Genomic DNA, 24,379 nt, shown 5'->3' with positions numbered 1-24,379 from the left:
GTTTTGTTAGAGTTGGTATGGCAACACCCATTTTTTCATGTTGTGTGTGTGTGTGTGTCTTCCTACTGTATTTTCCACTGCATGCATCTGATGAAGTGGGCTTTAGCCCACGAAAGCTTATGCTCAAATAAATGTGTTAGTCTCTAAGGTGCCACAAGTACTCCTCGTTTTTTTGCTGATACACTCTAACATGGCTACCACTCTGAAACATGTCATGAGTAGTGTCACTGATGCTAAGGATTTGGAAGAGTGGGCCCTCAGTCTTTACAATGCTGTTGCCTTGGTCTGTGGTTGATGTGAATAATTATGAATATGGATTTCATAAATAAATTTAAGGAAGTGTGTGGTTCCTGTTATGTATTATCAGTTTGTTTCCTAATTTTGATAGTTAATGTTGTTTGATCTATAATGGGCTGATCTCTCTAATCATGTAATAAAACAATTGAATGCCGTGTAAAAATAAGCACTTATCCAAGTTATCTTGTGCTCAGAGCCAAATCCTCTAGTTTGCTTTTTTTGAAGTCCAGGGAAATTCTGCATCTGAGTTAGGATGCAGGATTTCAGCCAGTAGGACCCAATCCTATTCCCACTGAAGTCAAATGACTAAATCTTTACTAAAGACTTGATTGCCTAAATGGTACAAAGACTTTCAGGTAGTGCAGAGCTGAATTGCCTCAAGGGCTGTTCTAGAGGCCAAATGCCTTTCTGAGCTATGCAGCATATAGGGGGAGCATGCACACTGCCACATGATTTTTGAAGGATGCACCGTAATCTGTTCCCCATGCATACTTGCATGCAGCTGTGCACTCCTGGAGTAGTAGTTAGGAAACAGTCCTTACACACACCTAAGGTCTTTTTGCCCAGTTTGTATGTGAGCTGCACAAAGTGGGGCAGAGAGAGGAAGGGCTCCTTGTTCCCTGTCAATCCTGTACTGAGCACCCACAACAGCGCCTGGGCCTGGAAGATTAGATCTGCTGTGTTTTTGTAGCAAATATTTAGCCATGTTTAATGTGTTTTTCCTATGTTGACAGGATCTGAAAAAGCCTTTTGATAAGGCTTGGAAGGACTACGAAACAAAAGTGTAAGTATTTTCCTTTTAATAAAAGTGTAGAGCATAATTTGAAATGTAGAGGTGGTGGTGGTTTATATTATTGTAACACCTCGAGGCCCCACCTGGTGCCAAGATTTTGATACTGTTGGCAGGTATACCATGTGCTTGAAGTGGATCAGTATCAGTATAACTGGAGTTAGGTCCCCAGATCCTTTTGGGTCAATGGAGTCAAATACTGTGGATCTGGCACAATTTACTCCGGTGAGTCACTTTCTTGATGTGGTGTGGTGCTGAGTATAAGTGGCACTAAAGTCGACCTTAGTTGACATTGTGTATCCAACTGAAACGGCCATAAGATCCCTCTGAGTCAATATAACTCAGTGCCTAGGCTCCAGGTCTGTTATCTTGGGTAAATCATTTGTTAGTGATTTAGTGCCTAGTATCAATGATAACCAGGTTGGTGGATTTGCCCAAGTCATTGGGTCCAGTGCCAGCACAACTGACTTCTCTGATGTGCCACTTACTAAAGGGTGTTATACCTTATTTCAGCATCGACAGAGTTGCCTGATTTGTCATGGGTAGCTGAGTTTGAGTCCAAATACACTTCTACCCTGATATAACACGAATTTGGATATAACGTGGTAAAGCAGTGCTTCTGGGGCGAGGGGCTGCACGCTCTGGTAGATCAAAGCAAGTTCGATATAATGCGGTTTCACCTGTAACGCGGTAAGATTTTTTTGGCTCTGGAGGACAGCGTTATATCGAGGTAGAGGTGTATCCAGCACCCTTGATTTTCTGGCACCATACTTGATTTTCTGGCACTATACTGAGTAGTCCAATATTGAGTATCCAGCAACACAGGATCAGGAGAATCTGATGCTGTGACACTGTCTTACATCAGTGGTTCACAGATGGACTGAGTCTGGTTCTGAGAACCTGGCACCATTGATTTTGGTTTTTATAGGTGGGATCATAGTCTCTTGATCATTTGGAGTCTGAGTTTGCACCCCTAAATGTTGGCATTGTGTCCCAGAGTTTCTCCAGTGGTCAGATGCTTAGTTACATGTAAACTCTGTTCAGAGATGGTGGTTTACTCCCAGAATCCTCAGTCATAGTTGACCGAGGCTCTAGGCATTCCTTTTGTGGGAGTCCCTCCAGATGAAATCAGTAGAACGGACAAATTTTCAGGCTGACAATTCTGAGGAGGACCCAGAATGGCCTTAGTAGCTACAGAATTCTTCAACTGGGTCCCCTAAACAAGGTGTTCTTGAGTGCCAAGACATCCTGGGTTCTGAAATCTTGAAAGAACTTTACCCATGCTGAGACTGAGGTAGCTCCAGTGCCTATGATGTCTCCTTCAGTGTCACACTACTTATTGGTTCTGAAGGTGACTAAGACCTCAAAGATGGTGCTGATGGCCTGACTTTGAAACTGTCCAAGGTTGTTACCGCCTAAAGACATCTAGGTTTCAAATTCTAGTCTCAATGCTTTGTTTTGGAAGACAGGCTATAACGAGCTTCCCTAAAGTCCACTCTAACATTGTGATGGTGGATCACTATCTGAATGCTTGTCCTATTCATGTACAAATCCAGGTTCTCTCACCCCCCTATCCCCATACACACACAAACTCACTCTCCTGCTGGTAATAGCTCATCCAAAGTGACCACTCTCCCTACAATGTGCATGATAATCAAGATGGGCCATTTCCAGCACAAATCCAGGTACAATCAATTATATATTGATATCCCCCAAGCTTCAAGGAGCAACAGTTTAAAACAAATACATCAATTATAAAAAAAAGAAATTTCGGTAGCCACTGCTGGGACCACACTGCCTTGGTAGCACAGGACTCAATTCAAGTTGAATTTGGCCTTCTGATGCTATATTTCTGATGCTTTATTCCTGGAGCCTATTCTACAGCAGTGCCGGAAAGTCTTTGGATTTTCCTCCTCAGTTTGAACACTACAGGCTATTTGATTCAGGTGCAGCTCAGAAGTGTGTTCATGATGTTTTAAATTTACCTAAGCTTGAATCTGCAGGTAGTGACAATGCCCAGTGTGAAAGCACTTCAACTTATAAATTTGGGATTCTTAACCGAGATTGAAAACACTGGTTGCTCGGAATTGTTGGTTTTGAAGTGCTATTCCTTGGTCACTCAGCACTGAAAATTGTTATCTACATGGTGACATTGGTATCATATTGCCTCTTTCTACAGGACTAATTCCAATCCTGTATTACTAGTCCAACTAATCGGGTATCCACAAGATTCTTTTCTATTTAAGCAGCACAGTGTTTTGCTATCCTGACATGATTGTTTCAGACATCAGGGTATTCATGTCTGTATCTAGACTTTGGTTCACAGACAGGTTCCGTTTACACTGTAACTGTGAGATACCTTTATCCCGGTTACATCTGTGGTCTCCTTAAGACTGATTGCAAAGGAACTATCCCGTCTTCGCACTACTTATACCTGAAGCACTTATGTCTCAGGTCATTCAAGAAACAGAAGGTGAAGATAACACGTGCTTGTCAGGGAATTCCTTTCTCTTCTCCCTTTGCATCTACGGTAATATTTCCAGGTGGTGGCTTGGGATCTGCATCAAGTTCTCCAGCCATTTCCAGGCTTGTAAATTCTGTAGGATTCTGGAGTTGAAAACTGTGTGTTTGGTAGATTCTCTCCCTTAGACTGATTTGCTGAAGGGGGAAGGGAAATTTATGTACAGGCAAATTCTTTGAACTGTGTTCTTGTACAACTGTGCAAATATCTTAGCTAGCTCATACACCCTTTTGTCTTCCCAGGTGTTCATTCTTCTGACTATATTGGTAGGTATTCAGCCAATCCAAAGGCAGCAGTTTTCATAGAATTTACAAAGCTGCTACTTGAAGCAAAGATTTGTCCCTCAGTGAGGTCTGATCTGGGAGAGCGCAAAATTGTGGCCTCTTCTAATACTTTCTTGATTTGCCATCCAGAGGTAATGCCTGTTTGAGCAGTTTTGCAGTTCTTGTTCGCCTATAAATCCTCAGCCTACCTTCCCCGTGTGCTGTGCTATTCATTAATCTCCCACAAGTGAGAAAACACATGTAAAAGAAGGAGGTTGTTCAAGTGTGTCACCTCTACATATTCTTCACGTGTCTACACACCTTTTCCCACTTTTTTTTGAAGCCTCAGCTAAAGAATTCCAAAACTGGGGAAGGAACTGAAAGGCAGTTGGAACTCCTCCATTTTATACCCTTGTATTCTTCACAAGGGGAGCGTGAAGGATGGGCAAGTGGCCCCAACAGACGCTGCTTTCTAGAAGATTTTATATCCAGGAGGTGCCATTCCCACCAATTTTAATATGTCTAGATTACACTCTTGAAGACCATAGTTACTGGTAAAAAGATCCCTCTATCTTCAGACTGTGTCATTAGGAACTTCTGATGTAGCCTTATAAATTGCAAATATTTTTTTTAAGTGTAAATTATTTAAAACCAGTTCTTTTTTCTTACCTGCCATGCCCTGCGTTCAGTGTTCTTATGGTCTGATGATACCTCTAATATGACAGTGGAACTGGTCAAATCATGGCTGTTTGGCTAGACCTGGTTAGTGTGGTGCATAGACTTATTTTTTTGTTGTTTTCTCTCCTTGCACTCTCATTACTTCTCCCATGTGCTTATACGCTGACAGCAGACATGCAGAGGGAGCATATGGAGAAGGAATGCATGTGTCAGAAAACCTGCTCAGTCTTCCAGCAGGCAGACCATATTTAACAAAGTGATGAGCCAAATCTCACCCACACGTCAGTTTTATCAGCCCTGTTGTGGTGTATTAGATGTTTATGATGTGATATCAGCTCTTGCACTGTAGCCTTGCTGTAGTGTGGTGGTATTTACTCATTGATTTGTATTATGGTAGTGCCTCCAATGTCATAGGCACATTCCAGACATATAAAACACAGTTCCTGTCCCCCAAAGAGTGCTGTGCCTAAGAAATAGATTTTAAATTATTTTTAGTTTTTAAAGAGCATTTATGTATTACTTTGTAAGGCAGTGAATATGTCTCAGTTTTGTGCTAGGAGCTCTACTGCTACGAAAGTAAAAACAATGAAAGTAGATGGTCTGTTTTGACTATGGCTGGTGCCCTTCTTCTCTCATCTGCTATCCCTCCCATTCAATTTTGAAAGCTACAAATGAATTCATTACACTCTTCACTACACGTATGAAATACTCTTGCAAATAAACAGACTGTTATTTGAGTGTGTATATAAATGTTGCGTGCGTATACATATATATAAATATAAATGCTTTTTTCACTTGGGTGAATTCACTTAATTATTCCTCTCCCCCCAAAATGGCAAAGCTCAAACTGTTAAGACCATTTGAGTTTTTGGAATGTAAAAGGCCATGTCTATGCTTACTAGGGATCGATGCTGCTGTGATTGATGCAGTGGGGGTCGATTTAGCATGTTTAGTGAAGACCCGCTAAATTGACTGCAGAGTGCTCTCTAGTCGACTCCGGTACTCAACCGGAATGAGAAGATTAAGGTAAGACGACAGGAGGGCTTCTCTTGTTGACACAGTGTAGCGTAGGCACTGCAGTAAGTCGACCTAAGCTATGCTGACTGTTATTTATGTAGCTGGAGTAGCTTAACTTAAGTTGACTTACTGCGGTAGAGTAGACAAGGCCTCCGTGTCTGAAATTTTCTTGTAAAAGCCCGAGTCCTCATCCATACCCCCACGCTTGGACTCAGTAGATAGTTAAACTATTTTTTCCATATTGCAGTATAGTATTCCTTTTGGCCAAGTATAGCATAGTAAATTTCAGGATATAGTGCTCTCTTGCTCTCCAGTGGAGAGGGAGGCCACTCTGCCTCATTGTCTTGGGGTTTAGTCCTCTGCCTCGGGTCACACCAGTGGGTCTGAGCCATAAGCAGTCTAGAGCTCTGGGCCCATCTGACAAACACACAGCAATGCAATAGGGCTTACAGCAAGTAATAGTCTAGGGCCCCAGCCTTTGGTGTGGGCTGGTAGCAGGCTGTAGTCTAAGCTTCCCGGCACAGGCAGCCAGCACAAGTGATAAGTAACAGTCAGCATGTATTTATCAAGAACAAATTGTGTCAAACTAACCTGATAGCTTTCTTTGACAGAATAACAAGCTTTGTGGATAGGGGTGAAGCAGTAGATGTGGTATATCTTGACTTTAGTAAGGCTTTTGATACTGTCTCACATGACCTTTTCATAAACAAACTAGGTAAATACAACCTAGATGGAGCTACTATAAGTTAGGTGCATAACTGGTTGGAAAATCATTCCCAGAGAGTAGTTATCAGTGGTTCAACATCATGCTGGAAGGGCATAGCGAGTGGGGTTCTACAGGGATCGGTTCTGTTCAATATCATCATCAATGATTTAGATAATGTCATAGAGACTACATATAAAGTTTGCGGGCGACACTAAGCTGGGAGGGATTGCAAGTGTTTTGGAGGATAGGATTAAAATTCAAAATGATCTGGACAAACTGGAGAAATGGTCTGAAGTAAATAGGATGAAATTGAATAAGGACAAATGCAAAGTACTCCACTTAGGAAGGAACAATCAGTTGCACACAAATGGGAAATGACTGCCTAGGAAGGAGCACTGTGGAAAAAAATCTGGGGGGGGTCATAGTGGACCACAAGCTAAATATGAGTCAATAGTGTAACGCTGTTGCAAAAAAAACTAAACATCATTCTGGGATGTATTAGCAGGAGTATTGTAAGCAAGACACAAGAAGTAATTCTTTCACTCTGCTCTGCGCTGATTAAGCCTCTACTGGAGTATTGTGTCCAATTCTGGGCACCACATTTCAGGAAAGATGTGGACAAATTGGAGAAAGTCCAGAGAAGAGCAAAAAAGAAAGGTTAAAGATCTAGAAAACATGACCTATGAGTGAAGATTGGAAAAAATTGGGTTTGTTTAGTCTGGAAAAGAAGACTGAGAGGGGACATGATAGAGCCACCCTGACTGTTAAGAAGTTTTTCATAATGTCCAATCTACACCTACTTCATTTTATGTACTTGATAAGTTTTCAAGTACAAAAAAGGTTGTTAAAAGGAAGGGGGAGAAGAATTGTTTTTGTTAATCACTGGAGGATAGGACAAGAAGGAATGGGCTTAAATTGCATCAAGGGAGGTGTAGATTGGACTTAACTGTTAGGGTGGTTAAGCACGGGAATAAATTGCCTAGGGAGGTTGTGGAATCTCCATCATTAGAGATTTTTTAAGAGTAAGTGTAGCGAGGTGGGACTCACCAGTGCGATGCCTCCTGCTGGTAGTCCTGGGAATTAGCTCTCCAGCCTCCGGAGTGCCCTCTGCAGGCCAGTGTCCCACTTGCCTCAGGCCCCCGTGTCCCTCCCGGTGCCCCTTCATCTTGGGTGCTTCCCCCAGCAGTACACCCTCTCTCTGGCTCTCCCCACCCAGGGGAAGCCCCAACCCTCTATCCCCACCTCACCTCAGTCTATGGCTACTGCCAGTCACCATCTAGACCCCACTCACTGGGGCAGACTGCAGCATAAAAGCCCTTCATCATTGGCCAAAGGGGGTTTGGACCTGCTGCCTTTGCCTACCCTCTGGACTGCAGCCTCTGCAACCCCAGTACCTGGTTTGGCCTTGCACAAGGCCTGCAGCCTGGGGAGTTGCCAGGCTGGAGCTCCCCAGCCCTGCTCTGCTCTATTGCCTGCACCCTCAGCTCCTAGGCAGCTAGGTCCATCTCCCTCTGAAGCTGGAGGGAGAGTGACTAGCTCCTGGCTCATAGCTCTTTCATCAGGGCCAGCTGTGGCCTAATTGGGGCATGGCCCAGCTGTGGCTGCTTCCCCAATCAGCCTGGGCTTGCGGCTTAGGAGCGGGGTAACTGCTCTGGTAGAGTAAGTTAGACAAACACCTGTCAGGAATGGTCTAGATCAGTGCTACTCAAAGTGGTGATCCACGGACTGGTGCCGGTCCGTGAGCCATTGGCTGCCAGTCTGCGCACACACTGGAAAAAAAAAATTGCCAGTCCCTCACATCAGATAGCTTGAGAAGCACTGATCTAGATAATACTTAGATGACCTCTCTAGGTGCCTTCCAGTCCAGTGATTCTGTGATAATGTTTAGTGCTGCTCTTTGCCTTTTCTGTAGCCCCTTATGTTCACAAAGAGTTTGGTGGTGGTAGCAGTGTTCCTACGGAGGTTAAGAGTTCACATGTTCACTTGCCTAGATGACTGGCTGGTGAGAAGCTGGTCCTGGTCTCAGGTCTGTCCAGCACAGCCATTCTCCAGAGAAGTCAATCCTGTCACCTGTACAGAAATTCCAATTTATTGGAGTAGTCCTGGATTTTCGGAAGGCCTTTGTGTCCTGCTGGCACAAGCTTCCAGCTATGTTTGCAATTTCAAACATTGTATGCCATTGCTCTAGACTTAAAGGCACATTGTGGCACTACAGAACAGAACTCCCTAAAGCGTCTAGGACACAAGACAGCATGTACTTACCTAGTGCAGTATGCCAGACTGCACTTCAGAAAGTTACAAGGTTGGTTAGTATTGGTGTATTCACCAATGTTTCATCATAGGGACATGGTGGTCCAAGTACCAAATCAGGTCTTGTCCTGTCTGGACTCATGGACACAACCCTCCAGTGTTTGTGTTGGACTTCACTTTGCTGCTCCAAAACAGATGCTCACCTTCGTTACAGATGCACTGGAACTAGATTGGGGGGAAATCACTTGAGTGTCCTGCTGGCACAAGCTCTTTGGTCTGCCTAGGATCTAAAGCTACATATAAATGTAAGGAAATTGTGAGCCGTCCATTTGGCTTGTATAGTGTTTCTTCCACACACTGAGCAAAAGAATTTGTTGGTGCTAACAGACAAAAGAGCAGCCAGGTTTTATGTGAATAAGCAATGAGAAGCCCGATCAATGCAGTTGTGCCAAGAAGCAATTCTCCTTGGTGATTTCCACATCCCCACTTGGATCCACCTTTCAGGGATGCAGAATGTTCTGGCAGGTCACCTAAGCAGGTTTATCATTCACCATAAGTGATCCCTTTGTCCAGATATTTCCAGATAAATTTTCCAGCTCTGGGGAACTCCCACAGAAGCAAGAGGCCAACAGAACGTGTCATCAGTTTTGTTCCCTAGCCTGGGTTCTTTGACAAATGTCCTCCTATTACCATGATCAAATGGCCTGCTGTATGCCTCCCCTCTGTTTCTGCTCCTGCTCAAAATCAAACAAGACCAGGCTCACCTTATACTCATAGCTCCAGCATGGCCCCATCAGTACTGATTTTCAGCTTCAGTAGCCTTATTGATCAGATCTCCACTGTCACTCCTGCTCGAAACAGACATAGTCTCTCAGGACCATGGCCACCTTCTATATCCCAACCTGAAGGCCCTTCACCTGATTGTCTGGATGCTTCATGGCTGATGTAGTTGGAAGTGGTTTATTTTTAAGGGAGCACAGGAAGTGCTTCTGAATAGTAGAAAGCCTTTGACGAGGGGTATTTACCTGATTAAATGAAAAAGATTCTCCATCTGCTCCTAGCAAAAAGACATTTCCATGGCCCGGACTGTTATCCAGCATATATTGAATAATCTCTTGTTCCTGAAACAACAATGGTTAACTATTAATTCCATCAAAGTACACCTGGTGGCTGTGTTGGCTTTCCATCCTTGTGTTGACAACTGCTCACTCTTCTCGCATCCTATGTGTGTCTGATTTTTGAAAGGTCTGGACAGATTATATCCACAGGTACAGGACCCTGTCTCTGTGTGGAACTTGAATCTAGGTTTAGCAAAGCTGATGGGTCCTCCCTTTGAGCCACTGGTGACAGGTTCTCTGCTATGCCTTTCAATGAAAGTGGCTATTTAGTTGCCATTACCTCAGCCAGGAGAGTGGGGAATTGCGAGCTCTAGTATCATAATCTCCCTGTATGGTCTTCTATAGAGAGAAAGTTTTACTTTTGCCCTCACCTGAAGTTTCTTACTGAAGAGGTTTCCAGTTTTCACATTAACCAAGCAATCTATTTACTGATCTTCTTTCCAAAGCCTCATGCCCATAAAGATGAGGAAAAGCTCTACACTCTAGGTGGTAGAAGAGCTGTGGCTTTTTATCTGAACCAGACTTACCATTAAGGTCTTTGGTGGAACTGTTCATCGCAATTGCAGACAGAATGAAAGGCTGTCCAGCGTCCACCCAAACAGTCTCTTCGTGGATATCCACTTGTTTTTGATTATGCTACCAGCTGACAGATGTGACACCCCGGAGAAGAGTCTTGGCACAGTCAAACAGGTCTCAGGTAGCTTCTGTGGCCTCTCCCATCTTGGACATTTACAAGGTGGCAACCTGGTCATTATGCCATACATTTGCCTCTCATTATGCCATCTCTCAGCAATTCAGAGATGATGCCTGGTTTGGATGAGTAATCCTCTGTTCCCTATTCAAGTAGACTCCAAGCCAACCTCCAGTTTGTACTGCTTGTGAGACCTACAGTGGAATGGACATGTGCCATCACTCAAAGAAAAGGTTACTAATCTTTTCCCATGATTGTTGTTCTTCTAGCTGTGTTGCGCATGTTCATTTCATGATCCGTCATCCTTCCCCTCTCTACTGGAGTGTGTCCAGTAGGAAGGAACTGATGGGTTCTAGGGCCAGCTCTGCCATTTACACCTGCATGTAGTAGCTTGGGGTAGCAGAGGGCACTTGGGTTGCTCCGTCGGGTACCACTGAGGGAAAAATCTGACAACTGGGCACACGTGCAGCTACTGAGGAACATGTGTAACGCATCCTGAAGAACAACAGTTACGGTAAAAGGTTAGTTAAAGGTTTCTGTTTCCAGAATTGTACAGTGGTCACACTTAAAACATTTCTTCCATTTTGAGCGAGATTCTCTGTTCCTAAAATGGGAAATACCACTGCATAGGTCTTTGAATATTATGGAGGAAGAAGGGGAAAGATTTGGACATGACCACTTATTTGTGCAGGACAAGAGAAGGACAGGCTGAAGATGACTTCTAGATTGTGGGTTTGGATAGTGGTGGTGTCAATAGTGATAGACAATACAAGGAGAGGAAGAAACGTTTTGAACTTTTAATTAGAGAGCAAGTCATACAAGAGGATATGTTGGAGAGTCAGACTGAAATGTGAGACTGAATTGATGGGAACCTGTCAGTGATGGAAAGGTATAACATGAGTTTTATAAAAGGAAATAGCCTTTAAATACAAGTGATGGTGTATCTTCAACTCTATTACAAAAAAAATCTACCTTTTAAAATGTGGTCTTTAGAGGTTAGAATTGATGTCCATTTTTGTTGCAATAGCTTATCTCCTCTAGTTTTTCATAAATTCATATCCACGTCAGTGTCAGAATGAAGGAACAATTCACTCCTTTGAAATAGTGATTTTTTTATGTAAAAGCCTTTAAGTAGTGACCTGCTGCGTCTCATATTTGAGTTCTAAAAGGCAAAATAACCAGGACTTCTAATACTCTTGAAAAGCTTATCTAATTATATAACTTTGAGTCTGAAGCTAGGAAAACAAATGCAAAAATAGTGACATACTGTGAAAACTGGATAAGACATATCTACATAGCTACTTTTTCATTATAGGCCTTCATCTTGCCCTTTCACACAGAGTGGTTCTTTTCTTGTTTGCTACACAGATCTGCTCTCATTTTAGATTAGTCTTACCCCGCTGCTCCCTGAATGGGTTGCAGTGTGTTGATTTTAAACTAAGTGCAAATGTCTGCATGTGCAGAGGATGCAAGCAGTGATGAGCTGCCAAAATCTTAACAACCGGTTCCCTTCTTACCCCACGAGGGGGTCGTGGCCACCCCCCTCCCCTGTCTCCTGACTTCCCCCAGATCCGGACAGGAGGGTCTCGTGGGCCACCGTAGTGGGTGCCCACCCTGCCCCGCCCCAAGAGCCAGAGGGACCTGCTGGGGGGCAAGGTGGGGAGTCCTGGCGGTACTTACCTGGGGCGGCTCCCAGAAAGCATCTGGCAGGTCCCTCTGGCTCCTGGGGCGGGGTAGCGTAGCAGGTGGGTAGCAGGGGGAGCGGCTGCACCCCCCATTAATCACATCAAAAGTGGCGCCTTAGGTGCCGACTCCGTGGGTGCTCCGGGGCTGGAGCACCCACGGGGAAAATTTGGTGGCTGCAGAGCACCCACCGGCAGCTCCCCGCCCTGGCCCCAGCTCCCCTCCCCTCCGCTCTGCCCCCGCCCCTGAAAGCACCACCCTGCTTTGCTTCTCCCCCCCCACCACCTCCCACCGGCTTCCCGCGAATCAGCTGTTCGCGTGGGAAGCCTGGGGGGGCTGAGAAGCAAGCGGCGGCTTTGCACTCAGGCCCAGGGAGGCAGAGGTGAGCTGGGGCAGGGAACAGTTCCCCTGTACGCCCGCACCCTGCCCGGTTACCTGCTGCGGCGTGGGCGGCCCTCCTCGTGCCACCCCGCCCCAGCTCACCTCCACTCCGCCTCCTTGGGCCTGAGTGTGAAGCTGCTGCTTGCTTCTCAGCCCTCCCAGGCTTCCCACACGGACAGATTCGTGGGAAACCGGGCGGGGGCGGAGAAGCAGAGCGGGGCAGACGTAACTCAGGGGTGAAGGTGAGCTGGAGCAGGGCAGGGAGCTGCACCCACCAAATTTTCCCCGTGGGTGCTCCAGCCCCAGAGCATCCACGGAGTCGGCGCCTAAGGTGCCACTTTTGGCCGGTTGTTAAATTTAGAAGTCCTTTTAGAACCAGTTGTCCCGGGCTTCTAAATGTAACAACCAGTTCCAGCGAACCAGCTACAGCTCACCACTGGTGCAAGCATGGTAGCTGTGCAAACACCTGCCTCTTTTTGTTGTGGTCAGTTGATTGTGACAGTGTGTGTAAAGTTTGGGTTTTTTGTTTGTGTAATGTTTCCCCTGCTTCCACCTGATAAGCTAGAATGAACTACAAAATAGTTTGTTATGGCATTAAACAATTTTTCTGTTGTGTTTTGGGGGTTATTACCCTTGTATTTCTTTCTAAAATGTAACTGCTTCATTGACTGGATAGTTTCACACAATTGATCTTCTTGGAAAATCTAGGTTCAAGTTTTGTGCTGTGTGAGCAAACCAGATGCCAGTAGTTGTTGATGTAGACCTGATCACATTTCAGTTAATTCAGTTCTCTCATTATTTCCCATGGGCTACTGTTGAAATTGAGAGATTTAAAAACATTTTTTGGGTACTTTCTCTCATGTTTGAAGTTCTGAAACCCACCCATCTAGTTTCCCTGGTTGGCAGGAGCTTGCGTATGCACAGGCTACTCTGCCTACAGTGCCAAAAAAGAAAGGAGAGCTAATTTCACTATTTTCTGTAAATTCTTTGCATCAATCCTTTCCCCTTGTTTTTCATAACTGGTGCCTGGTTAATCCTTTGTGCCTGGCATCAGGTTTCTTTGGGTAGATCTATTTGTACCATTGCTGATATTACTCGCTTTTTCTTATTAACATAGGCCGTCACCATTTGTGATGCTGATATTTTTAGCACTTAAAATAATGGAGTCTTCATTTTGTTGCAGAGTAGCAGCCATGTTAGTCTGTATCCGCAAAAAGAAAAGGAGGACTTGTGGCACCTTAGAGACTAACAAATTTATTTGAGCACAAGCTCACATGAGCTGTAGCTCACGAAAGCTTATGCTCAAATAAATTTGTTAGTCTCTAAGGTGCCACAAGTCCTCCTTTTCTTTTTTCATTTTGTTGGTTTACTTCCACATCATCTGGTCCTGGTGTTTACTCTGAACATATAAAGGATCATCCACAAAAAGCTTAAAAGCACTGGGCCTAGAGATAAGCTCTGTTACTGCTATGTAGCCATAATGGGACAGGAATGCAGACTTTTCCTTGGCACCCCTCTGATTTCTTCCCCTGATGCCTGTATGGGATCATTCCTATTCATGACCTTGACCTGTGTGCTTTTGTCTCCTTGAAATTTCATGGAGCTTTTCACCTATGCATTTAGCATCAAGGCTCTGTCTGGCTCCAGAAAAGTTCTGGAGTTAGCTTTTGATTCATGTAAACGATTGTGTAGGATGTATATCCCCTGGAGAGGTTAGATGGCCTGGTGGCTTAGGGGAATGGCTCCCCCTTCTGAAGCTAGAAGTCATGCATTCAAATGTGGTTGCAGTGGGAGGAGTAAAAATTGCTGTGCCGTTATATTTTACAATGATACCTTCTGACCTTGAAATCTATGAATCTCTGTGAAAGAGGGAGGAGTTTTTCTTAGGATATCCCTTCATTCATGGAAAACGTCATAGGCTGAAAGTCTGCAAATGCTAGCTGGATATGTCCAGGGATACTGAAAAATTGCAAGGAATTTGTTTTATTTGATTTACCAATGAGGGTGTAGTGGGGATTAAATGTTTGTGTTCCAGAACATTTCTCAGTTGCAAGGTTGATGGAAAGATTAATTCTGGTATATCCCCTGGCTGCTTGGGGCTCAGGATGAGACACTTAATCATTCTCTTGAGAGAAGATGCAAGTACAGAGCTTATTGATGACTGGAAATTCTAAATATATGCAAGTCATTTTACACTAAATTCAGGTTCTCCATTTAGAGTAATCTTAAAACCATGTCATGAGAAAATACTATAATTCTTGCTCCAATATAGTAGAACCCATATTACACATAGGTTTCAGAAAACTGGTAGAAACCTTCAGAGGATCAAGGCACCTGGTTTAGCAGACTTTAAAATTTGCAACACAGCCAGCTGGCCGCGACCCCAGTGCCAGCTGGCTCAGCAGCAGAAGAGATGGCAGCTGTGCTTTGGGCTTTGGGAACCCTACACACAGAAAGGAAGCCATGATGACAGGGGAAGCTTTGAAAATCTAGTGACATAATTAAGCTCTGTTAACCAAGATTAGTCAGTTGGGATTCAGCATTAATTTGAATCACAAATGTGTCTTTTCTCTCAATGAGATAACACTGTATCTTCCTACCACTCTTTTTGAGTTCCTGTGTCAGTCACTCATGGTAGTGCAGTTGCATTAGACTTCTATCACAGCAAGTCATTGGCTGTTTCTTGGTCACCATCAAATTTCAAATGAAATAGAAATTGGAAATAATCTAAAACTTGCAGAACTACAAGGGTCCATGTAGTGTACTTGATTTAGCTTTTCTTTCCCACATAGTACGAAAATAGAGAAAGAGAAAAAGGAGCATGCTAAGCTACATGGAATGATCCGTACAGAAATAAGTGGAGCTGAAATTGCAGAAGAGATGGAGAAAGAAAGACGATTCTTCCAGCTTCAGATGTGTGAGGTAAGATTTAACACAGAATACAATTGTTCCATTAATATTCTTAAAAAGGTTTCAGAGTAACAGCCGTGTTAGTCTGTATTCGCAAAAAGAAAAGGAGTACTTGTGACATCTTAGAGACTAACCAATTTATTTAAGCATAAGCTTTCGTGAGCTACAGCTCACTTCATCGGATGCATACTGTGGAAAGTGTAGAAGATCTTTTTATACACACAAAGCATGAAAAAATACCTCCTCCCACCCCACTCTCCTGCTGGTAATAGCTTATCTAAAGTGATCACTCTCCTTACAATGTGTATGATAATCAAGTTGGGCCATTTCCAGCACAAATCCAGGGTTTAACATCCAGGGTTTAACAAGAACGTCGGGGGGGCGGGGGAGGAAAAAACAAGGGGAAATAGGTTACCTTGCATAAAGACTTAGCCACTCCCAGTCTCTATTCAAGCCTAAGTTAATTGTATCCAATTTGCAAATGAATTCCAATTCAACAGTCTCACGCTGGAGTCTGGTTTTGAAGCTTTTTTGTTGTAATATCGCAACTTTAATGTCTGTAATCGCGTGACCAGAGAGATTGAAGTGTTCTCTGACTGGTTTATGAATGTTGTAATTCTTGACATCTGATTTGTGTCCATTTATTCTTTTATGTAGAGACTGTCCAGTTTGACCAATGTACATGGCAGAGGGGCATTGCTGGCACATGATGGCATATATCACATTGGTGGATGTGCAGGTGAACGAGCCTCTGATAATGTGGCTGATGTTATTAGGCCCTGTGATGGTGTCCCCTGAATAGATATGTGGGCACAGTTGGCAACGGGCTTTGTTGCAAAGATAGGTTCCTGGATTAGTGGTTCTGTTGTGTGGTATGTGGTTGCTGGTGAGTCTTCGCTTCAGGTTGGGGGGCTGTCTGTAGGCAAGGACTGGCCTGTCTCCCAAGATTTGTGAGAGCGTTGGGTCATCCTTCAGGATAGGTTGTAGATCCTTAATAATGCGTTGGAGAGGTTTTAGTTGGGGGCTGAAGGTGACGGCTAGTGGCCTTCTGTTATTTTCTTTGTTAGGCCTGTCCTGTAGTAGGTGACTTCTGGGAACTCTTCTGGCTCTATCAATCTGTTTCTTCACTTCCGCAGGTGGGTATTGTAGTTGTAAGAATGCTTGATAGAGATCTTGTAGGTGTTTGTCTCTGTCTGAGGGGTTGGAGCAAATGCAGTTGTATCGCAGAGCTTGGCTGTAAACGATGGATCGTGTGGTGTGTTCAGGGTGAAAGCTGGAGGCATGTAGGTAGGAATAGCGGTTAGTAGGTTTCTGGTATAGGGTGGTGTTTATGTGACCATCGTTTATTAGCACTGTAGTGTCCAGGAAGTGAATCTCTTGTGTGGACTGGACCAGGCTGAGGTTGATGGTGGGATGGAAATTGTTGAAATCATGGTGGAATTCCTCAAGGGCTTCTTTTCCATGGGTCCAGATGATGAAGATATCATCAATATAGCTCAAGTAGAGTAGGGGCGTTAGGGGACGAGAGCTGAGGAAGCGTTGTTCTAAGTCAGCCATAAAAATGTTGGCATACTGTGGGGCCATGCGGGTACCCATAGCAGTGCTGCTGATTTGAAGGTATACACATTGATAGAGCCAGAAGAGTTCCCAGAAGTCACCTACTAGAGGACAGGCCTAACAAAGAAAATAACAGAAGGCCACTAGCCGTCACCTTCAGCCCCCAACTAAAACCTCTCCAACGCATTATTAAGGATCTACAACCTATTCTGAAAGATGGCCCAACACTCTCACAAATCTTGGGAGACAGGCCAGTCCTTGCCTACAGACAGCCCCTCAACCTGAAGCGAAGACTCACCAGCAACCACATACCACACAACAGAACCACTAACCCAGGAACCTATCCTTGCAACAAAGCCCGTTGCCAACTGTGCCCACAAATCTATTCAGGGGACACCATCACAGGGCCTAATAATATCAGCCACACTATCAGAGGCTCGTTCACCTGCACATCCACCAATGTGATATATGCCATCATGTGCCAGCAATGCCCCTCTGCCATGTACATTGGTCAAACTGGACAGTCTCTACATAAAAGAATAAATGGACACAAATCAGATGTCAAGAATTACAACATTCATAAACCAGTCGGAGAACACTTCAATCTCTCTGGTCACGCGATTACAGACATTAAAGTTGCGATATTACAACAAAAAAGCTTCAAAACCAGACTCCAGCGTGAGACTGTTGAATTGGAATTCATTTGCAAATTGGATACAATTAACTTAGGCTTGAATAGAGACTGGGAGTGGCTAAGTCTTTATGCAAGGTAACCTATTTCCCCTTGTTTTTTCCTCCTCCGCCCCTCCCCGACGTTCTTGTTAAACCCTGGATTTGTGCTGGAAATGGCCCAACTTGATTATCATACACATTGTAAGGAGAGTGATCACTTTAGATAAGCTATTAACAGCAGGAGAGTGGGGTTGGGGGAGGTATGTTTTCATGCTTTGTGTGTATAAAAAGATCTTCTACACTTTCCACAGTGTGCATCCGATGAAGTGAGCTGTAGCTCACGAAAGCTTATGCTTAAATAAATTGGTTAGTCTCTAAGGTGCCACAAGTACTCCTATTCTTAAAAAGGGAATTTGAGAAAAGATAGTTTCTGTGTTATGACAACTGTTGCATTCAAAGGAAACTTGAAGTTTATTATTGGACTCAGGATATTAAACCTTTTTAGTTTCATGTTACAGGGAGCCAGACTTTTTAAGACCTGCTTAGAAAACTGAGCCTCTTCTATTGAGACACTCTAGATCGGGGTGGCCAAAACCGACCCTCCGAGCTGCATATGACAATCTTCAGAAGTTTGAGAGCCTGGGCGCACCAGCCATGGCTCGAGGCTTCTGCCCCACGCGAGGCATCTGCCGGGGCTTGCCGCTTCAGCTGCGGCTTGGGGCTTCAGCACTACTCCTACTGAAGCCATAAGCCCTGGCAGGTGTGCCTCGTGGGTCTGAAGTTCTGAGACTCCCTTCCCCACTAGTCAGAAGCCCCTATCTCACCAACCTGCTGTAAGGCAGAGGTCCTGAGCTCCCCCTCCCCCAGTCTGGTAGGTGGAGAAGGAGGGGACATGGGGGACTCTGCGAGCCACACTTTAACTGTAAAAGAACTGCATGCGGCTTGTGAGCCACAGTTTGGCCACCGATGCTCGAGATTCTAGTGTTGGTTGGAGCTAATTGATTTCACATGCTGGTGTAACTCAGTAGCCACTGCACTGAATTGCTAACGTAAGGTTTTAATACCTGAGCCTGTGGTGATTCATTAGAAAAGCCCTGTATTCCTACACAAAGTCTAAGGGCTTGTGGCAAATTTCTGCATAGTAAAGCAGCTTTTTGCGCTCAAACTGCAGACATGTATGCACGGCCAAGCCACTTTGGGCGCAGAAACTCCTCCGTTGCTGCGCTGCAAAAAAGCCACCTTGACGTAAGGCTATTTGTGCAGAGGCGCCAGGGCTCTGTTGCCAGTGTAGACACTTGATTACTTTCTGTGCTGTAATTGGCCTCTGGAGCTGTCCCATAATGCCTCAAGTGATCACTCAGCTCATTGTTTGGAACTTGGCTGCCCTGGAGATGTGCGCACCTCCCCTTTCAAAGCACCGTTTCTGACAGCCATTGCGTGCTTTGCTGATCTGCTCCGGGAAAACAAAGGAAACCATTATTGTGGAATGCTCTTGCCGCTGAACACCGAGGCAGAGGCGTGTGTGTGTATGTGTATGTGTGTGAGAGAGAGTGCTGTGCGGAGAGCCCAGGGAGGGAGGTGGGGGCTGATTTCGGGGTTTCTCCCTCCCCCTGCCTCAGAACTGGTTGCTTCCTGCTGCTGTCTGAACTTAAAAGATGGCATGCTGACATACTCTCTGTCCCCCAAAACACACATTCTCTCCCCCTCCATATACACACACACCCTGTCACACACTCCCCTCTATCCACCACTTCAGTTGAAAAGCAGCTGGCAATGTAGTTAGGATGTCCATGGAACAATGGGATTGGGAAACCTGCATCATGTGATGCTGTGCCTGTCCCATGAGGCATTGCAAACCCTTCCCAAAGCAGCCTGCAGCCAGTTGCACAGTGGTATAGCTACCACAATGCACTGCTGTCTTTACCCTTGCAAGAAGTGCTAATGTGGATGCGATCCAGCGTCACAAGGCTGCTTGTGTTGACATGTAACAGCAGTTTAATTCCAGCATTTTAATAAAAGTGATATAACTTGTGGCTCAAAAACTTTCCAGTGTAGACATATCCTCAGACTGAGTTTTTCATAGCTGGCAAAGGGATTTGGACCTCCATTCATTTAAAAAGGGAAATGGGTGTCCAAATCCTCTGGACAATTTTGAAAATCCCACTTGAAAAATTTGCTACTTTCCTCAGGCTCTCACCAGTTCTGTGTAGAAGAGGCTCAAATACTGTGAAGATGAGCACAGCATAAGAACCTGCTGTATAGGATAATGTTCCTGGTGTTGCTACAACAAGGAAAAATTTACGAAAAAAGGATAGTGTAGATGAGGTCAAGCTTGGGGCTTTTGAGCTTTGTTGAATCTCTTCACATCAAAAAAGCTGAACATATTTTGTATGAAGCTGGTTGGATGCTTTCATTCGTTCAGTGCTTCATTTGAACGAGCACAATAAAATGAACCACTGAAGGCTGTGCTTGAGTATTCAGTTATACAGAAAGGATTAAATATATTCCATAACCATATCCTGCAGACAAAAATGTTCCATTGTTCATGATCTTGAATAGTTAAGGAAGAAGAAATAAATTAAATAAACCTATACCACTTTGAAGCTTTCATTTTGCAAGATAAAACATATTCTCCAATTTTGGTATTTCAGTTGAATTTTAGTGATACTTCAAAAATTCCTACAGAATTTCTGCAGCCCTTATTGTAGCTTGTTTTCTTCGCTGAGCAATAAAATCCTTATTTTTTTTCTGAAGTGAAGTACTGCATTTTGTGTGTGTGCATCTCTTGCTTCTCTTGAGTTCCTTTCTTCCCAGTCTGTGGTGTTTTCTTAAAAAAAAAAAAAAAAAAAAAAAAAAGAGAGAAGAAGCAGCTCAGCTGTTAGAAGAAGTGCTCTGTGTGGTTGTAAAACTTCAGCATTGCCAGTTCTCACAAATTTATTATGGGTGACCTAATTTGACCCCTACTTTACAGAAGCTCATGATGATTTGAAAAGCTGCAGCTGTCACATGATTTTGGAGAAGCAAAATGAAAGAGATAACCCCTTCCCCTTCCTAAAATTTCTTACGGCTTACAGGAAGGTGCATTAAATTGCAAGCCCAGAGACCATGAGTTTTTGGTCCTAGCTCGTCCACTGAATGCAGTTGATATTTCTGTGCCCTTCTTAACCCTTATTTTGAGTCAAGGTTTCATAACTTGTGGGAATAACTATCATTTGCCGGTTTCTCAGAGAAGATAACTAAGAGCTTGCAAAAGGTCACTTCAGTCAGAGCTAGGAATAGAACGTAGCATTCTGCTATAATAGAGATTTGTCATCCCCTCTGCCACACACTTTCAGAAGGAACATGTCAGTTTAGGTGTTTGTGTTTAACCGTGTAGATCTGTGTTATACTATAGCTGCTAGATTACACATAAAGATTTATGACTACTACTGATACGTTTACGAATGGGGTTGCCTGTGGTCGGAGAGGATTGGGTTCAGTGACTCAGGCGGTCCCTACTAGTCCTATGTTCCTACTATTTTCATGTTAAGAGATCTAGGATCTTGACTTCAGTGGGGCCAGGATTTCACTTGTGATTCTTTAGCTCAAGAGGTAGCTCATGTTTTAACATCCAAAGATCCTGTGTTTCACCCCCACAGATGACCCAAACAGGGTTATTTTTATATTTGGCTATGCTGTCTGTAACCACTAGACCACAATCTGCTCCCAGAGCCAGGAATAGAAACCAAGAATTCTGATGGTGACCAGTGTTTTTCTGTTCTCTCTCAAACACTTGTGTACCCACTGTCAAAGTATATGTTGTGCTTCCCTGGAGGAGCTGATCGATATAAAGGAAAACAGTGTGCTTTCCCCTACTAGTTAATCCTGTAGCTGAGGTGGATTTAAAGGCTATGGTGTCAAACCATGCTGATAACGTGGGGGTTGAGGAAAAATACATATATATTAATTTTAACATAAGGATCCTGGAATAATCACTAGAATGATTTTATGTTACAAAACATACTAGCACAACATCTAAATTCACTTTTGAATATTCATTTTACTATTGCATTTTTATTTGTATTTGGTTAATGAGAATTGTCCAGTTAAGAATAGGTACTACAGACTTAGTGTGTTTGAAACTAAGCAAAGTGTGGGAGATTTTGCCTTTGTGTCCAGAGAGTGGAAGACCCTGCCTTCAGAAAGTTAGAATTTGATTAGTTAAATGTATCTTTCCAATAAGCATGCCCTGGGGTATTGTTAATGTGATAGAACCTTTCACCTGTAGGTCACCAGTTTAAATCCTTCCCTACTTAGCAGAGATTAAAAGTTATTTTCATTTAATGGATGTTTGGTGGCCCCTCCATGAGGTGACTTTAGGGCAGTGGTTCTTAAACTTTTGTACCAGTGATCCCTTTCACATAGCAAGCCTCTGAGTGTGACCCTCCCCCCCACAATAAATTTAAATTTTTTTTTATATATTTAACACCATTATAAATGCTAGTGGCAAAGCAGGATTTGAAGTGGAGGCTGACAGGTCACGACCCCCCATGTAATAACTTTGGGACCCCCTGAGGGGTCCTGAACCCCTGTTTGAGAACCCCTGCTTTAGGGAATCATAGTTTCAGCTCCCACATCAGACTCACCACCATCCTTTGCACTAAACTGTAAGCTCTTCAGGGCAGGGGACATCTCTTATTATGTGTTTGTATTCTGCCCAGCACAATGGGCCCTGATTTTGGTTGAGTCTCTAGTAAGTGCTCCTCCCACAGGCTCCAACATCACCATGCTCACTATAACTTTGTGAGAGTTGGCAATGCTGAAATTGTCACACACACACACACACACACTCTCTCTCTCTCTCGCTCTCTGCAGCTGGACAGGGGAATGCAAAAATCAGAAGACGGACCAAAAACCGCGTTCCCCCTTGCCCCCGATTTCATGAGTTGTGATTGGGGTTGGCAATACTGAAAATCCCTTCTGGCATTCGAACATGTTTATTGCCAGATACATCTGTCTTGGGCTTGCACCATGGCTGGCTTGACTGTGAATGCGAATCTAGTTGCCACTGTTTGGTTACAGGATGATTTCCTGAAGGCACTCTAGGCCTCCCTCATGCTTCTTGTGATCCTCTTTTAGTAGGCCTCAGGAGTTAAAGGGCAAGGATTTGAGTTAACTACAGACATGTATCCTAACTGGATATCAAGACTTGGCATTGATACCAGTTGTTTGAGGTTTGGTTGATGCCCTGAGGTGTCTCTTCCACATGGTCAGAGTTTTTTCAACTTTTCGAAATCTGCTGTGGTTGTTAAAGCTTGTTGAAATATAATTGAAAATAATATTAAAATTACCATTCCTATAAATCACAAAATATGAAAAAGTAATTGATATTTCATTATTTTTACTTCTGTTAACTACTGTTTTAACAGTACCTTCTGAAAGTCAATGAAATCAAGATTAAAAAAGGAGTTGACTTGCTTCAGAATCTGATCAAGTATTTTCATGCACAGTGCAAGTAAGTTCTATGTTTCTTTGTTTCAAAAGATTCTATAGTTACAATATTTTGCATTTTCATGGAAACTGGTAGCGGCAATAATGTTTCCAAAAATATTTTTCTGTCTTTAAAATAGATCTAAGACTCAGCTGAACACATTTCACTGCAGGCTTTTGACATACTGATTTGCTCTAATAGATCAGTTGCTCGTTTGTTGCTATATTACTTAATATGAAATGAGGTGTTAGATTGAGCTAATACTGTGGCATGTTGTCATCTGCACCACGTAATCACCACACGATCATTTGTCGTATTTAGTAATCTGTCCAGGGAAGGTTTCACAGTAGCAGCCGTGTTAGTCTATATTCGCAAAAAGAAAAGGAGTACTTGTGGCACCTTAGAGACTAACAAATTTATTTGAGCTTAAGCTTTCGTGAGTTACAGCTCACTTCATCAGATGCATTCCTTAGCACCATAGTGTCCAGGAAGTGGATCTCCTGTGTGGACTGGTCCAGGCTGAGGTTGATGGTGGGATGGAAATTGTTGAAATCATGGTGGAATTCCTCAAGGGCTTCTTTTCCATGGATCTAGATGATGAAGATGTCATCAATGTAGCGCAAGCAGAGTAGGGTAATTAGGGGACGAGAGCTGAGGAAGCGTTGTTCTAAGTCAGCCATAAAAATGTTGGCATATTGTGGGGCCATGCGGGTACCCATAGCAGTGCCGCTGATTTGAAGGTATACATTGTCTCCAAATGTGAAATAGTTATGGGTGAGGACAAAGTCACAAAGTTCAGCCACCAGGTTTGCCGTGATATTATCGGGGATACTGTTCCTGACGGCTTGAAGTCCATCTTTGTGTGGAATGTTGGTGTAGAGAGCTTCTACATCCATAGTGGCCAAGATGGTGTTTTTAAGAAGATCACCGATGGATTGTAGTTTCCTCAGGAAGTCAGTGGTGTCTCGAAGATAGCTGGGAGTGCTGGTAGCGTAGGGCCTGAGGAGGGAATCTACACAGCCAGACAATCCTGCTGTCAGGGTGCCAATGCCTGAGATGATGGGGCGTCCAGGATTTCCAGGTTTATGGATCTTGAGTAGCAGACAGAATACCCCAGGTCGGGGTTCCAGGGGTGTGTCTGTGTGGATTTGATCTTGTGCTTTTTCAGGGAGTTTTTTGAGCAAATGGTGTAGTTTCTTTTGGTAACCCTCTGTGGGATTAGAGGGTAATGGCTTGTAGAAAGTGGTGTTGGAGAGCTGCCGAGCAGCCTCTTGTTCATATTCCGACCTATTCATGATGATGACAGCACCTTCTTTGTCAGCCTTTTTAATTATGATGTCAGAGTTGTTTCTGAGGCTGTGGATGGCATTGTGTT

The 24,379-nt window shown here is 43.8% G+C and overlaps 1 protein-coding gene across 2 annotated transcripts in view; it reads left to right on the top strand.

Moving 5' to 3' along the window:
• ASAP2 (ArfGAP with SH3 domain, ankyrin repeat and PH domain 2) overlaps positions 1-24,379 on the top strand; it is a 170,089-nt gene that overhangs the window by 62,226 nt on the left and 83,484 nt on the right. For both annotated transcript variants that reach the window (XM_084624728.1, XM_084624727.1), the window contains exons 5-7: positions 1,032-1,081; positions 15,188-15,317; positions 22,943-23,028. In XM_084624728.1, coding sequence (XP_084480854.1) covers positions 1,032-1,081; positions 15,188-15,317; positions 22,943-23,028 — 266 coding nt within the window. The remainder of the gene's footprint in view (positions 1-1,031; positions 1,082-15,187; positions 15,318-22,942; positions 23,029-24,379) is intronic.

This window comes from Lepidochelys olivacea (assembly GCF_965140295.1).
Source record: "Lepidochelys olivacea isolate rLepOli2 genome assembly, chromosome: 3".
NCBI lineage: Eukaryota > Metazoa > Chordata > Testudines > Cheloniidae > Lepidochelys > Lepidochelys olivacea.
Note: the sequence above shows the minus strand (reverse complement) of the source record. Positions and strands in the feature narration are given on the sequence as shown.